At 38.6% G+C, this 15,394-nt stretch overlaps 1 protein-coding gene across 2 annotated transcripts; it reads left to right on the plus strand.

Moving 5' to 3' along the window:
• The first annotated feature begins 1,031 nt into the window (after positions 1-1,031).
• On the plus strand, positions 1,032-14,686 carry LOC111588118 (zinc finger protein 497-like). 2 transcript variants are annotated; one of them, XM_023298277.3, is made up of 12 exons: positions 1,032-1,300; positions 6,538-6,712; positions 6,821-7,296; positions 9,629-9,812; positions 10,175-10,227; positions 10,449-10,614; positions 10,701-10,778; positions 10,968-11,042; positions 11,138-11,224; positions 11,682-11,759; positions 12,598-12,840; positions 13,543-14,686. In XM_023298277.3, exons 1-12 carry the CDS (start codon positions 1,292-1,294, stop codon positions 14,325-14,327), a joined length of 2,409 nt encoding a protein of 802 aa, XP_023154045.2. In that variant the 5' UTR covers positions 1,032-1,291; the 3' UTR covers positions 14,328-14,686. The 2 variants fall into 2 exon arrangements, with proteins under 2 accessions (XP_023154045.2, XP_054866362.1); XM_055010387.1 differs by lacking the exon at positions 1,032-1,300 and having other exon boundaries at positions 6,560-6,699.
• Positions 14,687-15,394: the final 708 nt, after the last annotated feature.

Raw genomic sequence — 15,394 nt, forward strand, 5'->3', positions numbered from 1 at the left:
TACTCAAGTCATTTAATACTGGAAAAAACACCTGCATACCAATATGCAGCAGGAACTGATTTAATTCACCACCAGTCCAGAAGTATTTTTAAAATGAGTCTCTTCGGAAAGAGAAAATGGATTAGATATAATATAATATAATATAATATAATATAATAGAATAGAATAGAATAGAATAGAATAGAACAGAATAGAATAGAATAGAATAGCCACTTCACTGTCAACCAGAACATACATTAGTTGGTGCACATTATGACTGAAATTCCGATGCAACAAGCTCGCCATCGGACTGATAAATACAAAAACAAACAAAAAATCCAAAATTTCTAAGTAAAAACAATTCCAATATGTACATGTAAACAACTATACACACACACACACACACACACACACATATATATATATATATATATATATATATATACATATACACACACACATATATATATATATATATATATATATATATATATATATATATATATATATATATATATATATATATATATATATATACACACACACACACCTGTAAACATACACATCCGCACATATTTATTTTACAGTGAAGATGTAGCATCAGTATTGCACGCAGATGGATCAGCAAATAGGATATTTGCTGTTTCAGAGCAATTTTTAGTGTAATCATAGACTGTATAAGAAAAGGTTCGGTTGTCAATCATTCCAGATTAGACTGTCAATCAAGTAGCCCCGCCCCGTGATGTCACTAAAGCGTTTGACGCTTTATATAAAATTCAATATCGATTTATTTTCAGATTGGCTACCTGATCTCTGGCTTTGACCATGAACGCTAACAAAAAAAAACTGAGCTGTAGAAAAGTAGTCTGTTTTAGTTTTTGCTGTGTACAACTGGGGTCTATGGAGCTTTTCTGTCGGACGTAGTGATACTGCAAGTATTTGACACTTCCGGGTCGGCGTCATTATTCGGGCCGGTTGCTATGGTTGCTACGGTTGCTACGTCCATGTTTCTTCCACAATAATTCCACACCGAGGAAGACTACAACCAGAAGGTGGTAGCAATGCGACGGCAATGACTCCAAATACTGTAAAACGTCGAAGAAGAAGAAGAAGAAGAAAAAGCGGAGGACGGCTTTAAAAAAAAAAAGGAAGAAGAAGAAGAAGTGGTGGCGCAACACCGTTAGCTAGCCTGGGCTGTAGGGTTAGTTCATGACAGTTGCTCTCCTCCGGAATAACGCCACAACTTAGCCACGTTTACCGCTCATCCTAGTTTTCTTATGACATCCTTCAAACCCGACAGACACCTCGCAGTATGTTTGAGGTAACGTAGACGACGTCGCTGCTGTTAAGGCTGCACAGCTGGCTGTCGTTTGATGGGATTGTGGATGTAGCTTAACTGTTACAGTTAACCAGCAGCTAGGTGGATGCAGCTCGTTAACCTGCAGGCAAATCAGAAATACCTCGATAGGTGTGGTGATGACTGCCGTGACATATTTAAAGTATTAAACTCCTTATGTTCGCACATCAAACCAATACTGTCATAGTAACTCGAAAGCTAGCTCGTTAGCAAGTGGCGACTGTTATTAAACTAACCAGAGCTGCATCCATTAATGTGCATATGACTTAATGGTTAATTTAATGGCCCTGACTGACTCGAATAAAGTGGTGCTTCTTTTGTGTATGAGTGAAGAAAATGTCGGACAGATTGCTGGTGGTGTCACGGATAATGTAAACTAACTGCACAAAATAGAAAAGTGTATTTAAACATGTTGTAGTAGTGTTTTTGCTGCCTTGCATTAGAGATTAGTGCCACTAATATTAAATCTCAATCGTTTGTATACAGAAATAGACAGCTTCAAATTCGTAATAAACCCTGATGACAGCACATTGGTGATATATAAACATGAAAAGTGTTATCTTATGGTAAGCAATCTGTATAAACCTTACATATTACCTACTAGATTGAAAAAGAAATAAAATGTAAGCAGGGTTTCTGCAGCGCATTAATAATCATTAAATTGATTTTGTGAAAATTCAGGCTTTAAATGGCATTAAAAATCATTCAATTTGATTCTCAGTGGCATTAAAAACTTTCTGCCATTTTCAAGAATAATATTTAATTGTAGACTGCGATTTGTCAGATATATGCATCTGCATAAACATGCCAAAACATTGCGATAATTGCTCCAGCTGGTTGGGTACAATTGCCAAAAATTGCATGTTTGGAAAGTGGAGGAGAACTGGGAAATGGGGAAATGCAAATTCCAGCAAATATGGCAAGAAAACGTGGAATTCAGAGAATAACTACAGCCTGTGGGTGGTCAGAGGTGGTTTCCGGATTCAGAAATAGTGAAATGAGGGGACAGTTTTCATATAAAAATCATCTTTTGCAAACAAACAAACCTGTGCAATTTGTTGAGTTCACGGTCACAGCATTAAAATTTTGATAGTATAGCATTAAAATGGCATTAAAAAGCATTAAATTTGACTGGCTGATTTCTGCAGAAACCCTGGTAAGAGACAAGGGCCAGCCTCAGGGCTATATGACCATATTCCAACTAATATTTAAGTAAGCTGTACAAAGACAGTGTCACTGTAATACTTAAAACTGACTGCATGGAAAATACTAAGGATGCACGTTAATATCAGCATCATTATCAGTATTGGCTGAAAAAGACTTTAAAATGAACATTGATTAGGAAATAATGTTGCATAAAATAAATATGACATATTTTACAAGCTGGGCTGCACAGTGGCTCAGTGGTTAGCACTTTCACCTTGTAGCCAGAAGATCTCCAGTTTGCATCCCTGTTTCTGCATGGAGTTTGCATGTTCTCCCTGTGCATGTGTGGGTTTTCTCTGGGTGCTCCAGCTTCCTCCTACAGTCCAATAACATACTCAAGTTAATTGGTAATTCTAAATTGTCTGTAGGTGTGAATGTGAGTGTGATTGTTTGTCACTATGTGTAGTCCTGTGATAGACTGGTGACCTGTCCAGGTGTCCTCTGCCTTCACTCTAAGTCAGCTGGGATAGACTCCAGCCCCCCTGTGACCCTAATGAGGATTAAGCGGTGTATCGATAATGAATGGATGCATGTTTTACAAGCTGAAATATGTTTCTCACTTTGCTTTGTGAATGTGTACATTTGTAAAACATCGTATTTTATGTCTGCATCTTCCAGTAGGTCATGTCGAACAGAGTAGGTGTATTTATATCTTAATACCACTACAGCAGAGTTTTTTCCTCTATAGAGGAAGTTTTGACTGCCTCCACAGAGGTTTTAGCCCGCAGCAAAGCAAAAATACCTGCTCCAAAATAATTACAAATGAGAAAGGAGCAAATGGAATTTATTCAACTGTATTAGATATTTTGTCAAACAGTCAGACATGACAGAAAATGCATACATTTCTGTCAAACAGCAGACACTTTAGGCACAGAAATCATGCTTACTGCCGTGAATAGTCATCCCTGAACAGCCTATTATTAGCCAGGAGTAACCTTGTGCATTAGAAGCTTGATGTTCTCTGCAATTACATGGAAAAAGTATTGCACACGTTGGTATCAGCAATCAGCCAAAATGAGTGGGAAAATATTTGCATAATGCATAAAATAAAGTTTTGTGCATCGTTTGAATACGCTGTATAGTTTATTACTCAGGTAAAGTAAGATAAGTTCTGAATCTGAATAATGAGATACAGAACATTATAAAAATATCAAATGCTGTTCTGACTTGGTTTTAAGGATTATTGTCATCAGTTAATCTACTGATTGTTACAATACCCTAAACCCTAGAATACTGCTGTCTTCAAATAGCTTGCTTTCAAATTACAATAACATAAAACAACAAAAGGCAGCATATTCTGACAGTTGAGGCGATGGAACTGTGTAATGTTTGCCAATTTTACTTTAGAAAAAACTTGCTGATCAGATAATTGTTTAAGTTCTGCTCTCAAATGTAATTACATATTTGTGAAATGTATTATATTCAGTTTGAAGAGCATACAACTGGGTTTAAAGCCTTTACTTGTGTTTTTGCATCTTTAGTGCATCGCTACTACTGTTCCATCTTTATTAGGTACATCTTAGTAACGTTTACCAGAGAGGTGGGGATTTAACTTACTGTGGTTTTGACTGTAGTTTGTTGAGCTGCTGAATTGCACTGTGTTACTTGACATCTCTCAGTGCAGCAGCTTAAGCAGAGAATCAACTTGCAGACTTTTTCGGTTAGTCTGTGATTGTGTGGGTGAAAAAGAATCAAAATCACAGAGCGAACATCTTGAAGTCGGCGTCCCTTTATTCAGGCAGTACACAGAATCTCACACAACACCAGGTTATTGGAGAGGAGCTCCCCGAACAAGAGGAATGGCAGCATTTACACACTTATATTGTGTTGTTTAGCTATGTGTGAGTTCTTTCTGTCCTGGATAGTTTCTCTTTCTCTTCTTTAACCTCTTGTAGAACAGGTAATACAAGTTAATATTTTTCCATCACATTATTATCATACAGTAATTATTATTCATGCAATAAAACTGACTTGATATTAATTGTGATGGATTACCAAACCCGGGCCTTTTATTAAGATTTGCAAATGAGGGTGCCCGTATAGCTCAATGCATTGAGTGGGTGACCCATGTACAGGGGCTGGTCCCCGACGCAGCTGGCCCGGGTTCGATTCCCGCTCGCGGCCCTTTGCTGCATGTCTTCCCCTGACTCTTCTCCTGTTTCCTGTCTCTCTCACACTGCACCTATCCAATAAAAGCCGATAAAAGGCCAAAAAAATAACTTTAAAAAAAAAAAAGATTTGCAAATGAATGTTAATACCACCACAAAGTTTAATAGAGTTTTTTCACAGGAGACCTTTTGACATAGCAGGAAAATCAGAGGAGTTGAATAATGATGACTGATTTCTATTAAAATGAGCTAGTTTAGGGGTCCTACTATTGTGCTGTCTAGCTCATTGTCATGACTTATAGGGACTTTTAATGGAACTGAGCCACTGGTAGCAGAACTTGTTTCACTTGTTCCTTTTCTGCCATAACAAGTCAAAATGTCTGCCACGGAAAAGGCTTACTGACGCTTGTGGTTCCAAATGAAGAGTAGTAAATGTGCTAAAAAACAACTGGCGTCACGGCATTATTTTGTTGCACACCTGAAACATGAACAGCTAAAGGGCTCAAAACTGTTTAGGCTTAGTTGTATCAGCAAGCAGGAGATATAAGACATTTTTAAGTTTCACTTTATCTCTCACTTTGTCAATAAACTGGTGCCAAAATGGCTGTAAATGTAGGCAATAAACCTCTGCACACTGTACATATTGCACTATTTTATAGAGAAAAAAAAGAACTTAAGAAGGCCACCAAATACAAATACAGTCAAACAAACACCTGAGATAATTATACACCCAGTTCTTAACAAATTACCTCCATAAGATGAGTAAAGCAATGTGTCTCAGCACCCACTGTTCATTTAATATGGCACTATCCATTTACCTTGCAAGCTCAAGTCAAGGATGTCAGTATATTAAGTTACAAGGGCTTCACTCAGTAATATTCTTTGAATATAGAGCAGGGGTGTCAAACTTATTCTAGTACAGGGGCCTTATTCAGCCCAATTTGATCTCAAGTGAGCCAGACCAGTAAAACCATAACATATTAACCTATAAATAACAACAACTCATAATGTTTCCTTTGTTGTAGTGCAATAAGTCAATTCTGAAAATATTCACATTTAAGGAGCTTTCTACAAAACATGATGAACAAACTGAAATTTCTTAAGAAAAATAAGTGAAATTTCAACAATCTTATGCCTCAGTTTATCATTTACACATAACTTACAGATCAGAGTTTATCTACAGAGAAACAAAACACTTTATGATCAAAGCAACTTGTTCAGGTCTTGAAATTATGTAAAATGTACAGTTTTACAAATGCACAATTTGCACTTAATGTCTTCTCTGTAATTTTTACACTTTGCAAAGTCATCCCGTGGGCTGGATTGATCCGTCTGGTGGGTCGGTTTTGACCCTTGGCCTGTATGTTTGACACACCTGATATAGAGGATTTAGAGGACATGTTTTCAGAATTATCTCTGCTGCATCAAACTTGTACTGTTGTCGAAGGTTTTTCCCTTCTCTTAAATGGGCTAAGCCAATGCTTTAAGCCACTGAGAGCATCCAACTGGGAATCATAAAAACGTAACTGACGTGCTTAATAACCATACTCATGAATGAAAGTCCAACTCGTTTTAACTTGCCTTGAACACAGTGTCTTTATTCGTTTCTCAAAAAACTCCAAAGTGCACAAATTCCCATTTCCAAGTTTCAGCGTTCGGCGTTTAGCGGTCAAAAACTGATTTGTCCCTTCCGGCTGGAAACCCTACCTAGCCACAAAGGTTCCTACCTTATATAGGTTAAATCGACAATTAATTACGAGTGAAACCCACTGACACCAATATAATTACAGAGCAATTTCAAATCTGCTCCTACACCTTCTTTGTTGCCAACATGTGGCCACACATCTTAAAGGTTTCTTTCAGCCTTGATCATCTGTGTTTTAATAGGATCCTGAACTTCAAGATCCGCTGTCACTGAGTCTAAATGAAAACTATGGCAACCAGACTTCACCGCATCAGGAGCCAAAAAAAGCACCAGCAAGCCCAGACTACAACTGTGAGACGCCAGAGATTCGAGTAATCATCAAAGAGGAAGAGGAAGGCTGGACTGTGAGTGAAAATCGTGAGTGGAAAATCTTAAATATCAGCATCACTTTACTAGATGATTTGCACAGAGTTGCATGTTTGTGATTTTTCACTTTTTTGTTTTGCCTGTTCATATTAAACACAGATGAGTGCTTCAGCTCAGAGGGAGAAAAAGAAGATTCCTCTGCAGACATTTGGCTTCCCCACCTCAAAGCATGCGAGAAGGAGCGCTCTGTTTCATATGGAGAGAAGAGACACCAGACCGTGTATCCTGTGGAGAAATGCTCGGAAGAGTCTGAAGGTGGTTCCACTCTCTACGGTCAGAGCTCTACTGCCAGAGAAGGGTGGCAGGGACACATGCTCATGGGCTCTGACGAAAAACCTAAGATTTCCTGTGTACGTGGCAAGACACTGGGAAATGTGACTGTGCATCAGTGCAATAACACAAGAGAGAAACCCTTCTCCTGTCCAGTATGTGACCTGACCCCAACTCACAAAACGAACATTAAATCCCGTCAGAGCAACGATGCAAGGGAGGAATATTCTGCCCAAGACGAGAGCACATCTTTGCACACAGAAGCAGAATTACATCAGACCAAAAGATCAGCACCTTACCAAACCGTATGTTGGTATATATTTTGGAATTAATTCTGTAAAGTTATGAGCTCGCTAATGAATTCATAAAGAAAATATATTTTTTATGATAGCTTTTGTACTTTTCTAGTAGTGGATTGTTTTGTTCATTTGTTGTTTGTGAATGCATTTTAGTAATGTCACACTGGTGTGTGTCAAAACAATAGTCAGCTGACCATATCAGCACAGAAGCAGGCTTTCTTGCTGTAATTATCCCTTTTGTTCTTAGTGGTAATTAAGAGATCCTGTCCTGCTGTGTTTTCAGTGTGAGTGAAAAAAGTTTTTCTGTTCTTCTGCAGTTTGAATTCAACAAAAAAGGGATATCTTACTAAGTTAATACAGTTTAATGTAGAACTCCATTTTTGTTTTGCATAGTGTTTGTCTGTTTAATTCCATTAGAGGAATAGTAACAAAAAGAGGGAATTTTGTCAGGCATTGCATTTTTGAATAAGACATCTTTTTATGAACAGGAAAGTAAGCCTGTCGCAATATTCACATGGAAACCTGAATATTGTTTTGAGACACTATTGAAAATGGCTTGTAAATGTGATTTAAGAGAATTTGTGGCATTAACCAGTTTTCTCATAAACAGATAATTTTGTCCATAGTACCAACTTAATTTACATCCCTGTTGTATGTGTCATGTACAGAAGTATTTGCTAGAAAAATACTTTAACTCGGATAGCTTACCCTTTGTTGCATCTGACAGCGTAACATCACTCACTGTAGGCTACAATATCTTCATGATTGTCACATTACCTTGACTTACCTCATATTTACCATAGACCACTTACTGTTATATAGCTCCACAGAAGCCATTCTTTCTTTATGTCACTGTACAGCGCTGCTCTGATGCGACATCGATGGCAGCTGGAATTCTACGAATAACAAAGTGATCCTCTTCTTGCCCTTATTGACTTTGATAAAATGTTTGGGTTTTTTTGCTAACTTCTGACTACGGTACTAGAAATTCCACAGTGAGACTACTTGGTGCGTTCATAAAGATTCTCGACTGTGTGTCTAAAAAGCAAAGATTGTACCTGATTTCAATGTACCTTTCATTATCCTTTGAAAAAGTCTCATTGTGCAATGATAAACCGCTCCCAGTGCTCCTGCCACATGTGGAAGAGTGCCTGGAAGTGATGTTCTGTAAACACGTTAAGCACCATCTGCAAAGAGTGCTGAATCTCCACCACTGTGCCAAAACATTGACATTTGCATTGTTACGGCCAAAAAACCTGAGCAGGTGCTGTCTGATCCTGGAAGATGTGTTCACAGTACACAACCCTGTGAATTGCTGAAGAACACGACAAGATTGTGTCTGGTGCACTCCTGACCTGATGGGCCTTCTCCGGTCTTTACCACTGTTCAAACTGCTGTTTCTTCTCTAAATGGTAGCCACAGAAACCCAACCTGTTACCAGTGATGGTCCTTGTCATGAAGGATGCATCATCTGGACTGCTGACTGACACAGAATGCCATGTTTGCTTTCTACCAGTGGTCACAAAAATCGATATAACACAGGTCCTGCTGATGATCATGCAGTGACATGCACCCGTTGAATGTGTGTGACCTTGCTTGGCTCGGTGCACGCTCAGCGAGAATAGCATCAGGACATTTTGTTTGCACCTTGTTTTTTGCTGTTTTAGAGTCCATTATTCTGAGGATGCAATTTTTACAGACGAAGAGGCGCCACTAATAAGCCTGAAATGATAAATTTACAAAGGCTTTGGCTGTGCAGTTGAAAGTGTTTGGTGAATCCTACAATACTCATAATCATTGAATAAGTGTCAGATGGAGGATAAAAATATGAAAATGTTTAACTTTTTAAATATATGCACGGCCATTCAAAAGTTTGAGGTCACTTAGAAATGTCCTTATTCTTTAAAGAAGAGCAGTTTTTTCGATGAAGATAACATTAAATTAATGATAAATCCAGTCTAGACATTGTTAATGTGGTAAATGACTATTGTAGCTGGAAATGGCTGATTTTTAATGGAATATCTCCATAGAGGTACAGAGGAACATTTCCAGCAACCATCACTCCTGTGTTCTAATGCTACATTGTGTTAGCTAATGGTGTTGAAAGGCTCATTGATGATTAGAAAACCCTTGTGCAATTATGTTAGCACATGAATAAAAGTGTGAGTTTTCATGGAAAACATGGAATTGTCTGGATGACCCCAAACTTTCGAACAGTAGTGTATATATAACTGGTATTTTCAGTTTTTATTTCACTTCTTCTTGTGCCGTTTGCTTTGTGGATTAAGACACAGCAGAGATACATAAAATGCCTCTCGGCTCTTTGCTTTCTGTTTAGGATTCACCTGACCGTAAGCACCAGATACCACACGGACTCAAAGTAGCATCTGCAAACTTAAACGACCAAACGCTCCATCTGACTGTCAGACTGCGGGCAGGGGAGGAGGGCGAAGAAGAGGAACAGGACGAAGAAATTGGAGGTTTAATCAACTCTGATGGAGAAGTGGTTGAATGGGATGCCAGTGAGTAATTCAGAAGAGCATTTTTATTACATACTGACAGCTTACACAAACAGGACACATTTGTTTTTTCAGGAGTACGTTGTCATTTCTTACGTGAATTGTACAGTTTATTTGTATTATTTGTTTAATATTTCAGGTATCAGTAAAAATAGAAGACACGGTCTGGGAATTTGCAACTAAATGCATGTAAAATATTTTCAAAACAATAATTTTTTGATTTTAGGAAAATTCTGTGGTGTCATAGCTTACAACACTAATATATTATCAATTTACTTTAACATTACACTGACGTTAATGTTCATCTAGACTGAATAAAGGTTAAGTACATTTAGAACCTAAGCCAGCTATCTTGATTGTTACAGGAGACAGTCCTGACCAAGGTTCTGATTGCACAGAGGGTCCTCAACCTAGCAAGGTAATCTTTTTTAAGGTATAATTTAGCATTTTTATTTAGTGATATAAAGACACAAATACAAAGGATTCACAATAGAGTGGTGAGCCACACACAGATTGCTTTGGATTACATCCTATAGCTACAATTATAAAATGCATTTATTTTTCTACTCCACTGATAGACTTAATTCCTGTCTCTGTTGAAGCTGTGTTTCTGATGGTTTCTAATAATTGTGATCACAGGTTGTCATCCTGTCTGAGTCTCAGCTGCAAGATCCAAACCAGAGGGGCAGCAGTAGCCCAACGCTCATCATGGAAGTTGTGTCTGTAGGGGAAGATGAAGAACAGGACGAAGGGGAGGAAAAAGAGAAAGTAGCAAAGATGACACCAGCCTCGCCCTTATATTGTGGTAAAGACAAATGAAGAGAAAAATGGAAACTGTTGAAGAACCATTATGATTGCATATTGAGGTTGTCTTTTTGCATGTGATGGCAGGAAGGAGACTGAGAAGAAAGAAGAAGATTCCAGTGGTGTCTCCGGACAACTCAGAGAAAGAAGCTCCTGCAAATGCTGGTAGGTGACTGGACGCATAGAGGAATTTTCCAATTCATTGCAGTATACATTACATTCACAGTACTGGTTGAAGTAGTGCACATGGAGGATCCAGAAGAGACGCAATGAGAGTTGTTTGAACTGTTTCATTTTATTCTTATTTTAAGCGTCTATGTAACACATTACGTTTCTTTCTACTTCTTTTAAAAGCAAAGAGAAGAGGAAGAAGAAAGAGTTCTCAAACTCCATTGTTGTCTGAGGAAGACTTGGACACAAATCCAGGAAGTAAGTGTCTATTGATTTAATGCATTTTTAAGCATCTGGAATGAACATTTTGCAGGATACTGTTTCATGATAATTTGTCTTTTTTCATCTTACAGTGTCAAGGCGTACCCGGAGAAAGAGAAATTTACGCACCGTTACGGAACCAGAGGAATCAAACCCAAAAAGTGTCCGCCGTGTTGCTGGTAAGACAAGAAAACGTTAGGTTAAGTATTGTTTCATTTAGCTGATTTCAATTCTGCTCATTGATCCTGGTTCATTGCATATTTTCTGAGCAAGAAAGGGATTCATTTAGATGTGTTTTTGCTAGTGGATCAGTTAAAAAAAGATCAACAAAGAGCGTTCATTAGAGAAAAAAGTGCATGGGACAAGTGTTTGTGGTTGCCATCACACTTCGTACAGATCACCAATAAAGGCAAGATCTTTGACTATGCCTGTTCGTTATGTGGAAGACCACATAAGAAAAATATGTTTTGGTGTCCTACTTCTGTTCTACCATATTATGAACAATACAGACACAAACATCAGCACCAAGATCTGATGAACAGAACTAATTTGTGGTTGCTAGAATGTTTGACTCCACACATAAGCCAGTTATCAGGCCTCAGCCCCCACTAAAGTTGTTTTTTGTTCATTTTGCAGCAAAGCGGCCTTATAGAAGACGGAAAGATACCAAACCATCTGCTGAAGAAGAAGGAGAAAACACAGGCTCTTCGGCTGGTAGGAGCAAATAGAGTGTATAAGCAGCTCAGAGCACAGCTGCCACTAATGCTTGGAAAATCCTTAGCCATTACCACTAGGTTACCAAAGGAAAGAAAAAGTGGCTGTGTTTAAACTGCCCTCCATTGTTTTTGTGTTAACTGGCAATGTAGGGTATAGTATCGGTGTTACTGGTGTAGCAGCTCAGAGTTAAACATACCTTGTGAGATACACTTCGAAAGCTCTTTAGTTGCCAGGTATTTTCCATTAATAAACACATCCCAGCAAGTCAGGTCACCGTAAAAGTAATGATGTTGGAATTTTTCAGTCATTTCAGACCTGCAGTTCCAGTCCAAACAGTTTGACCTATCAGCAAAAAATGTAAAATAATAATAAAATAATAATAATTTTAACAGCAGCTTTTTAGATGGAGACATGCTGATCGAAATAATATCTTCAGGGGGAGAAAATGATTGTGACACATTAATTTGTAGAAAGTAAAAAGTAAATTGAAGGGTGGGAGCAGTGTCCAGAATAATAAAAATATGAATACAGTACATATGTTTGTGCAAATTTTAGTTTCTTTGCCTCCATACAGTGACAACAACATGTCTACATCTGGAGGTCTAAAGTGTTTTTGCAGCTTTCTTTACATAGACATTGCTAATACGAGCATGTGTCGAGTGGGTCTGACTAAGATCGATCTGAATTGTTTTCATCATCAAAGAGTCTGTGGGTTGAGTTACTGCAGGTAATGACAGAACCTGTTGGTTTGTGATTGGATTGTATTAAGTCTACATGCTCATTTGGCAAACATTCAACTAACAGCCTGACCTTGTAATTTCTTTTCCTTCCACAGGCAAGAAGCGGCCCGGAAGAAAGATGGTTCGTGTACCAATAGAAATACCTCCTGAGCTGCTGAAGAAGCCCAAAGAGAAGATCGAGTACCACTGTTCAGTGTGTGGCAAAGAATTCCCTCATGCCTACAAACTAGAAAGGCACGAGCTGATCCACACAGGAGAGAAACCATACTGCTGCTCCATCTGTGGTCGGGGTTTTAACCAGAAGGGAAATCTCAAAACGCACTACAAAGTGCACTTAGGTGAGAGCTGACAGTCAAATTATAATTCATAAGTATGGTCATTAAAATGTTACATATATATATATATATATATATATATATATATATATATATATATATATATATATATATATATATATATATATATATATATATACACACACACACACCAATCAGCCACAACATTCAAACACTATGTAGGTTCCCCTCATGCTGCAAAAATGGCTCTGAATTTTTGTGGTATGAAGGCAGGCCTTCTGGGAGTATCCTGTGGTACTGGGACACTGGTATCCTTCAGGCTATGTGGGTTGCAGAGCAGGGCCCCTGTAGATGAGGCTTGTTTGATTGCTCTATTGGATTGGGATCTGGAGAGTGTAAAGGCTGGGTCAGTGCCTTGAGCTCCCTGTTCCTTGAACCATTACTGACTAGTTTTGAGGTGTGATGTAGTGCATTGTCCGTTGAGAAGGGAGCTGCCATTGGCCGGCGTACTTTGTCTGCAACAGTGTTTAGGTGTCCCAGCAGAAAATTGCATCGTAACAAGACAATCAATGTTATTCACTTCACAGTGCCTTCAGTGTTATGTCTGGCTTCTTCATACTGTATGGAACTCAATGTAAAACATAAGTGATGCAAAATTTAACTCCTAGACACTGCAAATATTGTCTAACCTGAAAAGGAGAAAGGGTAAATCATGGGTTGTATGTTTTTATTTTTTCTGCGTAGGTCGCAAGGGCGCTGTGGATTTTGATGATGAGGTAAATCCAATAGCATCAGAACTCTCGGAATACTTGAAGTCTCTGCCAGGGGAGTCAAGGATTCGATCGTCCCTCCGGTGCCTGGAATGTGGAAAAGACTGTGAGAGTCAGTCAGCTTTACAAGCACACCACATCACCAGTCACACTCAGACAGCCTCTGAATCCGACTCAGTCGAACAAAGCGCATCACAGCTGCTTTTCTGTCGCCGATGTGGTGTTCAGTTCAACGAAAAAGAAAAGCTGGAGGAACACATGAAAACCCACGTCAAAGAGAAGCCCTTCTCATGCCCTGACTGTGGCAAGAAATTCATCAACGAAAGCTACATACAAATCCACCAGCGCATCCACACCGGGGAGAAACCATTCCTCTGCTCTCAGTGTGGCAGAGGTTTCCACACGGCATCCTCCCTAAAGCTGCATGAGATGCAGCACTCCGGGGAGAGGCCGTTTGCATGTTCCATCTGTGGGAAGACATTTCGCATTAACTCCTACCTAACAGCACATTATCAGACCCACATTAAAGACAGACCATTCATTTGTAGCGTCTGTGGGAAAGGCTACTCCAGAGCCGAGGAACTGAAGGTGCACCACAGGCTTCACACCGGAGAGAGACCCTATGAGTGTGGAGAATGTGGGAAGAGCTTCATTTATCGCCAGGGTCTGCGGCAGCATCAGCGCACACACGCTGGAAAACGCATCGGACCCACCAGACAGCTCGGTAGACCTAAACAGCAGGCCAGGCTGGACATCTAACAGTTACTCTATTGATGCGTTTTTGTTGTTAACTGTGTTTGAAAATATTGCAGTAAATTGTTCTTTTTCCTTCCATTCCTCCAACATACAGCAGAGAAGATTACTGTGTCTAAAATATGCGCTACAGTTTCATTGTGGGTATCCAAGACTAGTTTGGAAGCTTACTGTGTTGTCTTTCTTGTCTTCATGTTTTGTACACGTTTTCATGTTTACCCTTCTCTAGTAGCCCATCTGTACAATTTGAGTGCCTTTGTATCATGCATGCTAAATACCAATACATAATGTTAAAAAATTATGCATTATATCCTTGTAATTTTAAAATCATGGTTGATGGAATACAGACATTTTTCAGAAACACATCTGGAGTTTTTTTCTGCACTTGAAACAACACATCCTTACATTCATACATAGTAAAGATTTCTTCTCCCAAACCAACCCTTTGACAGTTGATATCATGGTAGCTTGTACATCAACATCTTGCTTCCAAACCTCAACCAGTCATAAACTTTTTTTTGAAAGCCTGTGAAAATAAAATCCTCACATTTTGTCACCTCACAGATTGCTGTTAGTAATTGTTTGGCTGTAATTGGCTTGAACCACTGCAGCATATTCCATATCTCCACTTCCATCTGAACGCTCAGCATGTTCCAAACAAACGCTTCTGTGGGTATAGTCAACATATACGCTATTTTTTATGTTCTGTGTCATGTATTCCAGTGTTTAATCACAGTTGAGGCAATGACGTCTGCATTTGAGCTAAATACTAACATCAGCATGATAACGTGATGATAGCTTGTTGATGTTTGGACTAATGCCAACCACATTCCCTGTTCTGGTTTATATTGCAACACAGCACTAAAAGTTCAGCTAATGGCACGTGTCATTAGTTTTGCAGGTTTTTACAGTCATGAAACAAATCATTGAACAAAATGGCGTTTGACCAGATTATGGTGGCAGATTATAATGTCAGTGCAACATGATAATAGCGTTATTGCTACTAAATATATATATATATATATATATATATATATATATATATATATATATATATATATATATATATATAT

The sequence above is a fragment of the Amphiprion ocellaris genome, chromosome 4, assembly GCF_022539595.1.
Source record: "Amphiprion ocellaris isolate individual 3 ecotype Okinawa chromosome 4, ASM2253959v1, whole genome shotgun sequence".
Lineage (NCBI taxonomy): Eukaryota > Metazoa > Chordata > Actinopteri > Pomacentridae > Amphiprion > Amphiprion ocellaris.